General features: G+C 47.8%; 1 protein-coding gene across 1 annotated transcript; it reads left to right on the top strand.

Moving 5' to 3' along the window:
* The first annotated feature begins 1941 nt into the window (after nucleotides 1-1941).
* On the top strand, nucleotides 1942-6864 carry BPIFA1 (BPI fold containing family A member 1). Its single transcript, XM_059897887.1, has 7 exons — nucleotides 1942-2101; nucleotides 2267-2426; nucleotides 4253-4360; nucleotides 4678-4827; nucleotides 5676-5760; nucleotides 6374-6437; nucleotides 6800-6864. The coding sequence occupies exons 1-7, from the start codon at nucleotides 1942-1944 to the stop codon at nucleotides 6862-6864; spliced, it is 792 nt and encodes a 263-aa protein (XP_059753870.1).
* Nucleotides 6865-16434: the final 9570 nt, after the last annotated feature.

Below are 16434 nucleotides of genomic sequence, written 5' to 3'. Positions count from 1 at the left end.
AGAGCTGCTCTCACTGGACTAGGGCTTGGACCTCCCTGTCCCTCGTTTTTTCATCTGTAAAATAGACTCCAAAGGCCCAAGTGGTGGTAACAAATGCCTCATTACTTCATTTGGGGAAGGGAAGAAGAAAGGGTAAGGGTAGAGGCCAGGATGTCACACAGTCCCTCAGGCCTGGGAAACTGGAAAGCATTTTCCAGGTTATAAAAGTGGGAGGCATGACATTCACAGACATGGAGGTGCAAAACGGTCAGAGCGTGCCCAAGGCATCCTCATCTCTCAGCCCAGCGATTAAGGGAAAGGACTAGAGTGTGAATGCCTGGGCCCCATGGCCACTGTGAGACTCTGGACGTGTCACCTCACACTCCAAGCCTCCGTTTCCCGCTTGTAGAATGGACGTACTCATTCCCATCCCACACAGGGTTGTGAGGATTTGTGAGGGGCTGGAGGTGAAAAACGATGCCGCGCCTGGCATTCAGCAAGAGCTTGACAAGTATTAGCTGTTGACACTGTTTTTATTGTTATTATTATCCAGTGGGTTGAGTCCTAATGATACTGACCAGGGTTTTTGGCCTTCCTTAATCAATAGAAATTGACTAGAGTCCAGACAAGAAATTCAGGCAAGGCTTTATGGGGGCCCCTTCTGCCGCAGGGGGGAGTGAAAACTAGTAACAGGTTCCCTTGCTCACCCCCCGAGGCAGGGCGAGCTGGTTCCTTCTACGGGGTGAGGGTAGGGGTGTGTCCAGGGGTCAGGCTAGAGGGGTGGCTTACGTAGTTTGCCCACCTCTTTGGTGGTGTTGAGTTCAGGGGGCATGCACAGTACTCTGTTTTGGCTCCTGGCTCTTCAGAAGTGGCAGATGGGTTTTAGGTCTTTTTGTATCTTGTTGTCCATAATTTGCCCCAACTGCCCATGCACGCGGTTATGTTTAGTCCCTTATAGTTTCTTTGTATATTGTTGCTTGAGGAGACATTTGTCCAGGTACAAGCACTGCAGCAAAGAGTCCCAGGTCCCAGGCCCCAGCCTGTCTCACTGACTCTGCCCCATCCTCTCTGTGTCCTTGGGCACCTGTCCCCGCTGGGCCTCAGTTTTCTCCTCTGCAAAGGAGGGACAGCAACCCCTCCCTCCAGGGTTCTGTGAGGATGTGTAGCCCCCAGCATGTGACTGTCATGCAATTAGGATTCAGAAGCCAGGACACCCCTGCCCTGGAACTGAGGGGTGTCCCAGATGTAGGGAAATCAGAGACAGTTTGACTCTTTTTTGACATTTTGGGAGCAGGAGCCCTCCAACTGGAGAAGAATAATTGGACCAGGAATGGAAAAGGCCTGGATATGAGATTGAGGTCCCTTCCTGGGCTCCGCGAGCTGCCTCTCCCAGTGTTTCCAAATGTGATCTTCAGGCCACCTCAGAGCGTGGGTTCCCAGCCTCAGCCCCACACGTGAAACCATGAAGTCTTGAGTAACATCCCCATCTCAAGTTTTCCTCTGTTTAACTTGTCAATCACACGGCTTAACTGTCCCACCTACTAATGTGATTGGCAATTATTTACTTTGGAGAGCAATTATTACTTTGGTGTCTTACTTTGAAAGACACCACCAGATTGCAGAATTCTGAGTTATCTAGAAACCCATCATTCAACTGCTTGTTTCCGGATTCCCACACTATAAAAGAGGCTGTCTCCTCAGCAGTAGCCAGCAGGGAAGAGGAGACCAAGACATCTGCTGGGACGTCTGAGAAGCCAGGTGAGATCTGCCCATTCCATCCCCCCGCCCCTCCACTGCCTGAGTGTGGAGGACTCAGCCCAAAGCCTGGCTCAGAGGAAACATGTTAGTTATTGCTATTCACTCCCTGGTGTGCAGGGGCAGGGGCAGGCGGTGGATGGGTTCCTCTCTTGTGTTCGTGCCACAAGGGACCTGTCATTCTTTCCACAGATACTGAATGAGAAGATGTTTCAAACTGGGGGCCTTGTTGTCTTCTATGGGCTGCTGGCCCAGACCACGGTCCTGCTGGAAGCCCTGCCCTTGCCCCTGGACCAGGCACTGCCCTTGCCTATGATTCCGTCCCTGGCCTCGAGTCCCACAGATCTTGCTGGAAGCTTGACAAGTGGTAAGTGAGAGTCTGTGACAACCTCCTTCAGGGGTGTGTGTGTATGTCTGTGTTAGTGTGTGTGTGTGTGTGTGTGTGTGGTTGGTTGGGAAGAGAGATAAAAGAGGGCAAGGACTGAGGACCCATAATTGATCTGACCCCCAAGGACCCCATACCCATTTCCAGGTCTCAGCAATGGCCTGCTCTCTGGGGATCTATTGGACATTCTCGAAAACCTTCCGCTCTTGGACATCCAGAAGACTGGAGGGAACACTCCCAGAGGCCTGCTGGGGGGCCTGCTTGGGAAAGCGACCTTACTGACTCCTCTCCTGAACAACATCGTTGAGTGAGTAGCCCTAAAATAGGGCCTTGGACCCCACCAGAGAACCCCCGTTAGAGATCTGACAGCCCCAGGCAGTGGCCCTGAGGAGGGGGGGGGTGGTCTGAACATGAGGCCAGGACTCAGGCTGAGACCTTCCTCGTGGTCTGGCAGGGAACACCAGCCCTCTTGAACTAGCAATTGCCCCCAGTCCTAAAGCGCATCCTGCGTCCCCAGCATCATCTATAATCCTCACCATAGTCCTCTGAGGTCAATTTAATAATCCCTAGTTTACAGATGGAAAAACCGAGGCACAGAAAGGTGCCTGTGATCACACCACAGGAGTGATGCAGAGTGAGGCTTCTAACTCTAATTGACTCAAGTCCAAAGGCAAGGTCTTTTCCACTATATTATAGTAATTTTGTTCTCCTCACCTGTGAAATCCCTTAGAAAACTGTGGCCTTTGATGTAAGCAAGAAAGTGTAAGCTACTCTCCTCAATGACATCATCATGTGATGTCCGTGGAACAATCCAAGATGAACAACCCAGGAGCCACCTGAGAGCTCTCTAAGCAAGAGGCAATAGTAGAAAGCTTGGTGCCAGTGAGCTGGCAAAGCCTAGATCCTTCATAGGACTGGGTCAAAGCTTTTCCCATGATTCCTACCCACCCAGGTGCTTGCCCCTGACTAGAAGACAGATAGATAGCCTTGAGTTTGATTTTTATATTCACCATGTACTTGCTGGGTGACCTGGGGCAAGGCACTCAGTCTCTCTGGGCTTGGTTTCTTCATCTGTAAAACGAAGATTATGGTACCCACAGAGAAAAACTGTTGGGAGGACTGAGAAGATGTAGATCACCTGGCTCAGTGGCTGGCTCAGAGAAGAGACTTACTTACTTCCACCCTCTCTCCATTTTCCCGGACTTCCTGCTTCTCCATCTCCGTGATAAACATTGTTGATTGACCTGCTATTGAAGAACTTGGCAGGATGAGTGATTCCTACCATAAATGTTTGTGAAGGACTTACTCCAATTGCCCAGACATCATCCACTTAGCCTCTTACCCATCCATCCATCCATTTGTCCATCTTACCCATCCATCCATCCGTTTGTCCATCTTACCCATCCATCCATCCATTTGTCCATCTTACCCATCCATCCATCCATTTGTCCATCTTACCCATCCATCCATCCATTTGTCCATCTTACCCATCCATCCATCCATTTGTCCATCTTACCCATCCATCCATCCATTTGTCCATCTTACCCATCCATCCATCCGTTTGTCCATCTTACCCATCCATCCATCCATTTGTCCATCTTACCCATCCATCCATCCGTTTGTCCATCTTACCCATCCATCCATCCGTTTGTCCATCTTACCCATCCATCCATCCATTTGTCCATCTTACCCATCCATCCATCCGTTTGTCCATCCTCCCTCCATCTAACCACTTACTCTCCCATGCATCCACCCACATATCCATATACCCCCTGCTCATCAGTCTACAAAGTCAACCAATACAGAGTAGACCCTTTCTTTGTAAGGCTCTGAGCTGGCATACAGGACGAAAATATAACCCAGACACAGTCTCTATCCTGGAATACCTTATAGACTTGAGATGAGGAGAGGGCCATGTGTGTGTCTGGATCTGACCCAGGGCAGAGTTTGGGAAAAACTGATGTGAGACTCGAAACCCATGTGGCTTTTGCTGCAAGACTCCCCTCCTATCTCCTCCATCCCACCTCATGGGTAGCTCCCACTCTGGGATGGGTAAGGTGGAGTTAGGTGTGGTTTCTAGGTTTAGAACTAGAGGAGTTAATGTTTCTCCCTCCAATGTTGCTCCCTGGGCAGTATGAAGATCACTGATCCGCAGCTGCTGGAACCTGTCCTCCTGCAGAGCCCTGATGGCCAACGTCACTATGTCACCATCCCTCTGGACATGGTCCTCAATGTGAAAGTGTGAGTGGGTCCCAAGGGGGAATGGGAGGATGGCTCACCAGAGGAGACCCTGATGACCTTGGGTAGTCAAAAAGAAAAAAGGTGTTGGAGTCTGTCTAACAGACCTGAGCCTCCAACTTCAGCTCATTTGCTCCCATGCTGAGTGACCTTGAGTCACTTGGGAAACTCATTTAACCTCTGTGAGCCTTGGTTTCCCCTACTGGGAAATGAGATGAGTACAGCTGTGGGCAAGATGGCTGGCATTTCTGTCAAGGAGAAAAGCCTCCTCTGCCTTGGGATGTGGTGGGACCAGCTGCAACAGACTGTCTTCTCTGCAGGCCCTTGGTCGGAAGTCCATTGAAGCTGGCTATGAAGCTAAACATCACTGCAGAACTCTTAGCTGTGAAAGATGAACAGGAGAAGTTCCACCTCGTCCATTGCAACTGCACTTTCTCCTCTGGCAGCCTGCAAATCTCCCTGCTTGATGGGTGAGGCCAGAGGGGTGGCTACTCCTGTCCAGAAACAATAGGATGGGATGATGGATGGATGGTTGGGAAGATAGAACAAAGGGAGAATGGATGAGTGGGAGGGTAGAAGGGTGAGAAGATGGATAGGTGGAAGGATGGATGGATGGATGAATAGGTAAATGGTCACTTATCCCTTCTTAGGCCAGGCTGACCAATTCTATGCTGGATTAGGCAACAAGAAATCTGAGTTCAAGCCCCATCTACCTGAGGGGTGTGGCAAGAGATGGAGGGCTTCCCGTGTGAACTTGAACAGTGCTTCCCCAACTTGAGTCTCAGCTTTCTCAGATAACTGCAATATGGAGCTACTTTGGCATTATTGACAGATGCTCTAAAATAATAGATGTGGACATGCTTTGTGCCAGTAAAGGGTAAAATAGCTATGGAGCTTACCTGGGTTACTATTTCAGTTCCTGCTGCGAGGGAGAGGTAGGCAGGTATAATATACAGGAGTCGTCCCTATCATGGCTCACGTTTACTGGACACATGTGTTGTGCCTCACATGTATCATCTCATTGAGTCCTCATGACAACTACATACTAAGCACTGTTCATTCAGTTATGGATTTTACAAAGCCTTATTGAACACCTACTGTGTCCTGGAACTATGGGTTTATTCTACACGTACCTAGTGTGTGCGCTGCTGTACAGTGTATCACTCCCTTTGGATGTGCCCCTTGTTGTGGATGCACGTGGGTGTGGATGCACGAGGCCAGGTTCCATGACTCAGGGCTGAGGCTGCAGTGGGCACATACCAGTGCTTCTCCGTTCCAGCCTCAGGCCCCTGCATGGCCCGTGGCTTTTCTCTTTCAGATTGGGCGCCCTCCCCAGTGAAAGCCTGATTGACAGCATCACTGGGATCTTGAATAATGTCCTTCCTGGGCTGGTGCAGGGCAAGGTAAGTGAGTACAAGTCGGGGCTCCTGATCTTTGGCTCTTAGAGCTTCTCAGGCTAAAAAAGCCCCTGGGGTGAGCTTTTCTGAGCCTCTCAGTTTGATAAGTAAATTCCATCCATCAGTCTATCTGTCCATTGATCCATGTGTCCATGTTTCTTCTTTTCATCCTTCAAAATGTATTGATTGGTTTCTGCTCTGGGCCAGGCCCTGTGTGTGTCCACACTACAGCTGAAATAGATGGGCTCCTGCCCCAAGAAGTTCCCAGGCCACTCCCACTATGGCTGCAGACCAGACCCACCCAGCCTATGCTTCGGTGCCTCCTATAACCAGAAACTCACCCCTCCCAGAGTAGTCCACCCTATTCAGAAGCAGATGCCAGATCACAGAGTGAACAGTTCACTGCATGATTGGGCACCTCACCCATGCCTTCAGTTTCTCCTTCTACCCACTGTGGATGTGTGAACATTCATCTGTGGGACTGCTTCGAATCAGACACTCTCAGATACAGAAAAATGATAGAAAATCTCCCCAGAGAATGCATACTGGGGATGCTGTTGCTGCCAGGGTCTCCCTAAGGTGCCACTTTGCCTAACTCTCCTCTCTGCCCCTGGGTCAGGTGTGCCCTCTGCTCAGTGAGGCTCTCGGTCACTTGGACACCACTCTAGTAAACTCCACTGTCAGTAAGTACCTGCTTCCAAGCCCTCTCTCCCCACTGCAGGAGCAGGGATTTCCCCCAGGGAGCTCTGTCCCTGCACACGTGGGACAGCTAGGTCCCTCCAGCCTCAACTCTCCCCACTTCAGATTTCTTCTTTGCCTTGAATTATCCAGATCATGTTGAGGCATAGACTCTATCTCCCCCCATCAGCCCTGACACTGAGAACAGCTGGGCTGGTTGGTGGAGGCGGTACGGTCCCCTCCAAGCCCTGCCTGAGCATGGTTGGATCTCAGAGTTCCCATTCCCTAGTCCCAGGCCTCCAGGGGACTGTGAAAGTCCCTGGGCTCCTTCACTCTGGTCTGTGGTTATTGTTTCTTCATTTTCCAGACTCACCGATCTACGGGCTGGAATCAAGGTCTAAGCCTTCCAGGAAGGGACCTGGCCTCTGCTGAGCTGAGTGAGTATTGCAACCCACTCTGCAGGATTTGGGAGCTGGCTTTTCTTCTCCTAGTGGGGGCAGCAGGGGGCTTGGGACAGTGACATCCAAAGAGAGAGACAAACAGCCACATAGACATACACCAAGATGCACAGAGACGTCCACAGAAATGCTGACAGAGGTGGAGAGACACAGGCGGCACCGCAACACAGCTACCAAGAGAAACACACATGGTCGTGGATACGTGCACACACACACACACAAATGCCCGGACACACACATGGTCACTCAGACAGACACACAGAGGCACACGCTCTCATGTCAGCACACGCACACATGTACACACACATGCAAACGCGCCACGCACAAATGGACACACAGACACACACTCAAGCACATGCACAAGGAGCTCCCTGACCCCGGGCCTGGGCTCCCCTGGTGGCTGAGACAAGGTCACCCCAGCCTCAGGGTCTCAGCCTCCTCCCCACCCTCTGGAGGGCGGGTTTGATGATGGGCCAATACCAGCAAGACTCAGGGACTTCGAGGCTCCATTCCGGCTGGGGTCTTCTCCCAACAGAACCATTTCCTGCTGCTCGATCCACCCCCTGCGCAGCACCCGAGGGCTCACAGAAGGCTGGCCCGTGTCCTGGACCATGACACGGCCATGTTTGGAAACCAGAGCAGCCTTCTCTCCAAGGAAACTGCTCCCCCTTCTTTCCCACCAGGCATGTGTCACATTCCATGTTCATCACCAAATAAAACTGTCCTTTCTCTGCACCAGGTGCCTTCTCATTCTTCACCATCACTGGAGGGCTCATAGGTGGGAAAGTGCCCTGGCCTGAGTGGTTGGAGCTGTAGAACAGAGTTTGGACCTTACATTGGAAATCTTAATGGTCTTAGGCAGGACGGGAAGATGTTCAGATGGGTGTGGATTTCAGAGGGACTGCTCTGGGGTTCTTAGGATGGGTGGACAGAGTGTTGGGTAGATGTAACATTCCAGGCAAAAGTGATGATACACAAGATACCACGCAAGAAGTGAAAATGGCAGATTAGAGGGATGTCCAGGAGGCGGACCTGGAAGGGTGGAGGTGAGGGAGCAGGTGAGGCTCCCGTCCGTGTCTCAGGTGGGGAATCCCAAAGGTAACTGGAAATATGGGGGGACGAGTTGATCTCAGCAGGAATATTATGCCTTTAGCTGTGGCCCTGCTATGTGAAAGTGCCTGGGGGACCACGAGGGAGACGTCCAGGAGGCTGATAGATACACGTCCTCTACCATCTCTCTTTTGCCTACTTGCATCCAGTCATACTGGCCTCTTCTCTGCTCTCTCAGCAAGAGGATGATGAAGATGACAAGGAGGAAGTGTAGGAGGAAGGACAAACTGGTCCAAAATGTTCATTGCTGAAAGGCTTGGGAAAGATAAGCACAGAGAAGGGTCATGGGAGTTGCATATGAAAAGATTATTGATGCTCTGGGTGAGAGTCATATTTTTAGAGGAAGAAACCTGATTTTAAGGAACTGAGAAGAGAATGGGATGTAAGGAAGTTGAGACTGTGAACACAGGTAAGATTTATGAAAAATTGGTTGCAAGAAGGAAGAAGAAGGGCTACCAAGGCTGGGGGACGTTGTCCCCTCAAATAAAAAATAAATATGCTTTCACTGTTTGAGGTCCTTAGAGGATCAGCCCCACCCTTTCACTCCACAGCTGAGGCCTTGAGTTGTATGTGAATGACTTGCACAAGGTCACAGAGTAACAAAAAGGCAAATCAAGGACGGAAACATCTTAGACATTGAGAGACCCCACTGACCTTGTGAGAATGAACAGATTCAGGCTGGTGGTTCTCAACTCCTGCCAAACACCTGCCATCGTGTCCGGACCCACCACTATCCCCACTTGCTATTGCCACCAACCAACATGGTGTCAGGGGAGGACAGTCCTGGGGTTCAGAACTGCAAGAAGACTTATTGTAGGAAACCAGCGCGTCTTCTGGTGAGGGTTTACGAGGGGAAACATCTTCCACACTCACAGAAGTAGAAGATCTTTGAGCTCAGGATGAGTAGTTAAACTCTGTAAGCAGCTGAATGATTGTTATGACTGTGAAAGACCTGAAATACAGAAAGGACCTTCCAGACTGGAAACCAGCAATCAGGACCTGACTTGGAGAGAACCCAGGCATTAACTACCTTCATGTCCTCTCTGGGCAAGCATTAGGTCAGGACTGAGAGTCCCCCAGGGCTGAGGCCCCAAGGATCAAGGTGGATAAAGACGGGCACATACACACACCTGGGACTATAGCACTGGTCCTGCTGCCCTCTGACCATGGCACCAAACTGCATTCCTGCCTGGACACACACCCACTGTCCATCTCTGGATACTATTTTCTTCCTACTGCTCCCTGGACCTCTTCCTATAGCCCACTGATGGGTCCTTCCCTCCCCTAACAATTTCAATTCCTAATTAACCAGTCTAAGATTCCCCTGGATACAAGTGACCTGGTTAATCAGAACACATTTATGACTTATAATAGGACATTTTCACATTTTAAAAGCTCTTCAGAAGGATGTCAGTGGCAATGGCAGATTAAAGACCTCCAAAAATTCTCTCCTACATAAAAGCAAACAGAAAAACGGCGAAAATTGTCCGAAACAATTTTTTCAGAACTCTGGAAATTAACCAAAGGCTTGCAGCAATCCAGGGCTGGGGTTGGGGGGGTGTTTATTCAATAAAAAATGGCTGAATCTTGGTCAGAACAGCAAGCTTTGTGACATTTTAGCTTACGCATCTCCCACTTTCCAGCTCCACAGTAGACTTGAAAACCAAAAGCCCATAATCTTGGTGAAAACCAGTAGCCTGGCAGCCACAGAAGGCCGGCAGAAGGGGATTGATTAGAACAACTTCAAAGCCTCATTCCCGGAGAAGTGTCATTGTTTGACCGGTCTGTTAGTTCCCTGGAGGACCCCGTTCTCAAGGCTGTCTTTACTTGACCTGACTCAGCGTTCAGCCAGTCAGTATGAATCATCTTTTCCCCAAGGACATTTGTCAAAATAGTACACAGGCCTTAAGACTGGGTCCCCAGGAGTCTTTAACTCTCAAGCTAGTCCACATTCAAGTCTTCAGGAACTTGTCATAACGACCTTTTAAATGTTCCTGCCAGTCACGGGCTCCAGCAGCCTCTGCTTCAGGTAAGATGATCTTGACTATAATTCTATGTGTTTATCTCTCTCTCCAGATTTCAGGATGGCAGTTTGCCCTATGCCCTCAATTCTCTGATGGATCTAAGCATTGATTTTCAGTTCATTGAGCCCTTTTCTTGTTGTGAGGATGGGAGTGACAACTTCCAAGCTCTGTACACGTGAGAGCTGAAGTTAGAAGTCTGAGTTTGCCATAGTCTTCACCAGTTAGTTCCGTTTAGCTAGAGGATGGGCCCCCAGAGTCCCCCACACTGCCATCCTGAAAGTGAGACTTCTTTGGAAGTTGTTAACCATTATTTCTTCAAATTTATTTTCTGCAACCACTCCTTTTCTCCTTTCATTCTAGGACTCTGATGACATGAATGAAGCTTTTTTGTTAGAGTCTCTCTGGTCACTGAGGCTCTCTTCATTTCTTTCAACCTTTTTTCTTCCTCTTATTCAGATTGGATAACTTCTATTGATTTGCCTTCAAGTTAATTGACTATTTCCTCTTTCATCTCCACTGTGTTGCTGAACCTATCCGCTGAATTTTTTATTTCAGTTACTTTTATTTTTACACTCTAAGATTTCCATTTAGTTCTTTTTTGTAGCTTCCATCTCTCTTTTGAGACCTTTCTCTTTCCATTCGTTTCAAAAGTGTTAGTCCTTAATTCTTGGAACATGTTTATAATATCTGCTTTAATGCCATTGTTTGTTAATTTCAATGTCTGGATCGTCTCAGAGTTGATGTCTCTGAGTTGTCTGTTCACTTGAGAATTTGTCAGACTTTCCTAGTTAATTGTATTTCAAATAATTTTGGGCTGCATACTTTTTAATACTATGTTATGAGAATCTGGGTCTTATTTAAATCCTATGGAGAATATTGGGGGGGGGGGGTGTTTGTTTTAGCATGCAATTGACCCAATTAGAATCTAACCCAGTTAAGTTCAGTTTCCAAACTACCTCCTGTGGGCTGTGTTTTTAAACAAGGGATTTCCTCCACTGTCTTTCTCTCATAAGGGTCCCTCTTCCTAGTCCTTGGATCAGAAAGAGAGGACTTCTCTTGGAGCTCTTTCTGTTCACACCCGTACATAGTTCCATGATTCAGACTGTCTTTGGGTCCAGCCTGAAAGATATAAGTGGGATAAAAACCCAGGAAACTCAACTACGGATCATTCATTCTTTAAGTTATGACTTCCTTCCCCAATCCACCATTTATGTTTCAGAATTCTCAGAGAGCCACTTCATTCACTATGTCCAGGGGGTTCATTTCATTCCAGAGGAAGGACAGTGTGGAGTATACTTACCCCATCTATTTCAGCTCTCCAATCTGCAAAACCAAATGGCTTATGACACATGATGGTGGACTACCAGAAATTTAACCAGGCACTCTCATAGATGTACTATCTTTATTAGAACAGTTGAATGCAGCCTCTGGTACTTGGTATGTAGCTATTTATCTGGAAAATGTGTTCTTTTCGATACTCGTCAGATAACGAGTCCAGAAGCAGTTTGCATTCACTTGGGATGGACAATGGCACACATTCAGCCTTGCCCCTGCTCTGAGTCTCAAAATAGTCAGAGGGGTCCTCTCATGTTCATGTTCTAGTTACTGTTGCTGTATAACATTTCACCCCAAAATTGAGGAGCTTGAACAACAATACTCATTTCGTGGTGTTCCCTGGTTTCTGTGGGTCAGAAATTCAGGACGGCTCAGGGGGAAGCTCTGGTTCATAGCCTCTCCTGTGATTGCAGCTTTGCTTGTAATCGCTTATTTAATCCTCCACACAGCCCTCTGAGCTAGGTACCGTTATTATTGGCCTCCCTTTGCAGAGGCACAGAGAGGTTGAGTAAATTCCCTATAGTCACCCAGCTGGGTGAGGTGGGGCTGGGGCAGGAGCTAGGCAGCCAGGCCCACAGGAAGAACATCAGAGGAGCTGTGACTCATTCCCCATCCCACACCCCACTCTGCCCCCCAGCACCAGCCCACAGCCCCCGCAGGCATTGAAAAGAGAGGCAGGAAGAATGACAAGAGCAGACCGATCGAGCCTGACTGTGGGACAGCCTCTGCTCTAAGCATTCTTTGTAGGTTAATTAAATTAATTAATCAATCCTCCCAGTAACCCTCAAGGCTTGCATTGTTACTGCCCCATTTCACAGATGCAAAGCCTGAGACACAGAGAGATGGGGTCACTTGCCCAAGGACGCACACCTGTAAGTGTGGAGGTGTCTGGCTCTAGTAGGCTCTATCTTGTCTCTGGATAAATTCACTCACAGTCCTCGCCCTTCGTCCCAGGCTCTGTGAGCCTGCCTTGTCCAGTGGCATTTCCTCTTGTAATTCTCCAGAGGCTGCTAAAGACTCCATAGGACACGTATGGCAAATATCAAAGATTTTCAATGAACTGGAGTTGATGCGCCAGGGGAATGAAGACTGCAGGTCTCACCACAACCATGAACACTCTGGACCACAAGGGGGCAGAAGCTCCATCCAGCCCAGGGTCCTGCCTAGCAGAGGTGTTCTCAGGAGGAAAGGGGGAAGGCGGGTCATCCACAAGGACCAGCCATTCAGGGCCACAATGTCAGCCTCAAATGTCAGCCAGTGGAAAGGAGGGAATGTGCTTGAGTTCTTGCCCTTGCACCATGCATCATGTCTCTGATCATTAATTTCCAACTTCAACAACTTGACTTGTTTTATCTCTCCCCGTCCTCCCCCACCGCCTAACTCACAAGGGCCTGGGTCTACTGTCTCTCAGACTTTTTCTTCTCTCCCAAATCTTCATCATAAAACTTCAGCAGTTTCTCTGCCACCTGCTTGTATTCTCTTTTCTATCCCCAACTCTCCATTTCATTCTTTTACTAATTACACTCAATGGTAACGTCTCAGAATTTGCTCACTTTTTAAAAATTGGAATCTCAATTTTATGGTATTAGTTAGGACAGAGCAAGGCTGTGCTACAGTAACAAAGGAGCCCTGAAACCTCAGTGGAGTAACACTATAAAATTTGATTTTTCACTCCCACGTTCACTCCACACACCATTTTGGAGTGATACTGTCTGGAATGCACAACCTCTTCTGTCACCAAGACAGGGTAATGAGGGCTGGCAGATGGGCAGGACATCATTAAAAGCTGGGCCAAAAAGCGACATGCTTCACTTCTTTCACATTCCACTGGCTAGCCATTCTCTTCCCCTGAGCCCCAGTCTCCTCATCTGAAAAGGGGGGATAATCACAGAACCTGTCTGAGAGGGGTTTTGTGGGGATTAAGTCAGGTGATACATATAAAACACAAGAGTCAGGCTCAAGAAACAAGCTATTATTATCATTCATGCCAACTATTTCCTGGAATAGCATTTCAAGCAAATTATTTGAGCCTCATTTTATCATTGAAAAAAAAAGGGGGGAGGCATAATAGTACTACATTCAGCATTATTGTGAACACAAAATAATGTGTACAAGACCTGGCACGTAGTAAGTGCTTAAGAAATGTTGCTGCCCTGAGTTAGCTTCAAAATCTTTCTAGAAGGAATCATTGGTTCCAGGGAAGAGCAACCAGGATCTAGGAATTGGACACACAAGAGAGAATCAGCATCAAGGTCAGTCAGGGTTTGATCAGCATAGAACCACTAGGAGTGATGTGTATAATAAGGGATTTATTGTAGGGCTCCCTTATCCCTGCAACTCATGGAACTGTAGGAGCAAGTTGAATGGGCTCTGTTAAGTTGTTGTCTTTGCATCTGATGCTGGAGCCTGAAGTCAGCAGCGCAGGCAGACAGGAAGGGAAGATGGATGTGGAGTGGGGGAAGATCAAAGACAAACTGGAACCTGCTTCTGTGTCTCCCCACCTCCAAGGCTCCAAGTTCAAAGATGCAGGGATGCTGGGGAGAGTTCCTGCTCCTCCGGTGGATGATGTTGAGAGCCCAAGCACTTGATAAGGCAGTGGAGCAGAGCCAGAGACTGAGTGCTGGTCCAGACCCTGCCCCTACTTGCATGTGACCCTTAATGCAAAGTAACCAAGACCAGTCACAATCCCACAGCCCTCTTGAGCATTAACTGTGATGCAGCAGAGCAGAACTCACTGCATGGCATCCTCCTTTTTGGGACTCAGTCTTCTAAGCTGTGAAATGGGAGACTTTCAGCATTTGAGTCCTTGTTTCAGAAGAAAACTCTCTGCCCTGGAAGGGCACCATTTTATTTATGCTGCAGCTAAATACTTCTCCCCTTATATTAGTTATCTACTGCTGTGTAACAAGTTATCCCAAAACTTTGTGGCTCAAAACCATAAACATTTATTCTATCACAGTTTCTGTAGGTCAGAAATATAGAAAGAGCTGGGTGATTCTGGTTCAGGGTCTCCCATGTGGTTTCAGTTAAAATGTTTTCCAGGGCTGCATCTTCCGAAGGCTTGACCAGGGCTGGAGAATCTATTTCCAAGATGATTCACGCACATGGCTTTTGGCTGGAGGCCTCAGTTCCTTGCCACCCAGACTTCTCCATTGGGCTGCTTGAATGTCCTCTCAACATGGCAGCTGGCCTCCCCCAAAGCAAGTGATCCAAGAGAAGGAAAGAGGGAAGCTGCAGGACCTTTTATCACCTTGTCTTAAAAGTCACACATCATCACTTTCTGCCATATTCTCTTCATTAGAAGTGAGTCACTAAATCCACTCCACACCCAAGGGGAGAAGAATTAGTCCTGTCTCTTGAAGGGAGCATCAAAGAATTTGGATGTGTTTTAAAACCACTATCCCCCTCTCCATTCCAGATATTCCCATGGACATTGCCCTCAATGACCAAAGGCTCAGAAGCATATTTTCCCAAGCAAACAAGCCTTTCCTCCTTAGATAAAATCTTTAGCCTCCCTAGAAGGTGGAAGTGGTTACAATCCAGTGTTTGGATTTTATATTATTGCTGTTGCAACTGTTTGTTTAATAGCAGTTTTTCCTTCCCACCACATTCAAATCAGACAAAAGTAGAAATACTCTGATTGAAGTGGAGATAAAGGGCACAGTTTCAACATTTCTGCCCATTGTCAGTGTCTTTGCCAGCAGTGATGGTACTTCCCCTGGTATGTGAGATGACTTGAGACAGAGCATGAAATCCCAAAGGAGAAACATTTTTGTTCTCTTTTTTATTCTTTTTCCCTTCCTCTGACCACAGGAAGAAGAAAGTCTCAGTTGGGAGCTAGTCTGTCTTTACTACTTTGCGTGATGCTGCTACAATCCCTCTTGAGAGAGAGAGATCCTCCAATTGTTCTCACCACATTATCCCATAAAACTTAACATTTTTCTTTTTCGCTTGTATCTACTTTGTGGTTATCTTCTATTTCTGAAAGTTGATGCTGGGGCTTTTAACTGAAAATTGTGAAGTTTCCTATTACAATAGATTTTCTTTAAAAATAGGGAGACAATTGAAAGGAGAATATTAAGTAAGTCAAAGTAATGGTGGCTGGTTTGGGGCAGAAATCGTGGAGGTGATATGTGAATGATTGGAATCTGGGGACCCTGGGGGCCTGTCCTCTAATGGGGGACCCGTCCTCTGATGCCTAGCCAGCCTGGCCGCTGGATACCCTGAAGCCACGTAAACCTCCAGGGCCCTAGCCTTGCACCAGCACTCTCGCATAGCCTTGTGACCACTAGAGAGAGCTGCTGCATGGCAACCAGCAGTCATCTTGAAGATTAATATTTATTTGGCAGTAATGGTGGGCCTAACACCTTGCTAAACTCTTTAAATGCAGGATCTTATTCAATCCTCACAGAGATAAGGACTCTAAGACTCAAGGTCATACAGCCTGTGAACAGCGGATTCAGGATTCAAATCCCAGAAGTCAAACTCTAGAGCCCAAGCTCTTTGCCAGGGGCTGCAAACTCACCATCCTCCAGCCAAATCTGGCACATTGTTTTTCCTTTATACTTTAAATTACTCCAAGTGTTGATTATTCTCCAATTGTGGACTGATTGTAAATGCAGTCACCTATTCCCACACCTCCATCCTACCAAATTGTCTTATGCTGTTAAATGCTTGGCTCCAAAAGTAGGGTTGCCTGATCTACCAATAAAAATACAGGACACCTAGCTGAGGTTGAATTTCAGATAAACAGTGAATATTTTTTGTGTAAGTATGTCCCAAATATTGCGTGAAACAAACTTAAACTAAAGTTATTCATCTTTTATCTGAAATCCAAATTTAACTGGGCTTCCTATATTTTTTTCTGGCAACTTTACCCTACTGGCATTTGTATTTATAACTCCTGCCCTGTACTGCATTCCCCCAGAGAGGGGAAAATTTATTGAGCATCTACTCTGTGCTAGTTTTGAGTGGAGCCCAGAGCAATCAAGGGCTCTGCAGCAGCTCCAGGCAGCAGTTCAAGCAACACTGTTGCTTGAGCCACATGATCAGGCAGACCCCATGGTACTAGAAGT

This window comes from Balaenoptera ricei, chromosome 15 (assembly GCF_028023285.1).
Source record: "Balaenoptera ricei isolate mBalRic1 chromosome 15, mBalRic1.hap2, whole genome shotgun sequence".
NCBI lineage: Eukaryota > Metazoa > Chordata > Mammalia > Artiodactyla > Balaenopteridae > Balaenoptera > Balaenoptera ricei.
Note: the sequence above shows the minus strand (reverse complement) of the source record. Positions and strands in the feature narration are given on the sequence as shown.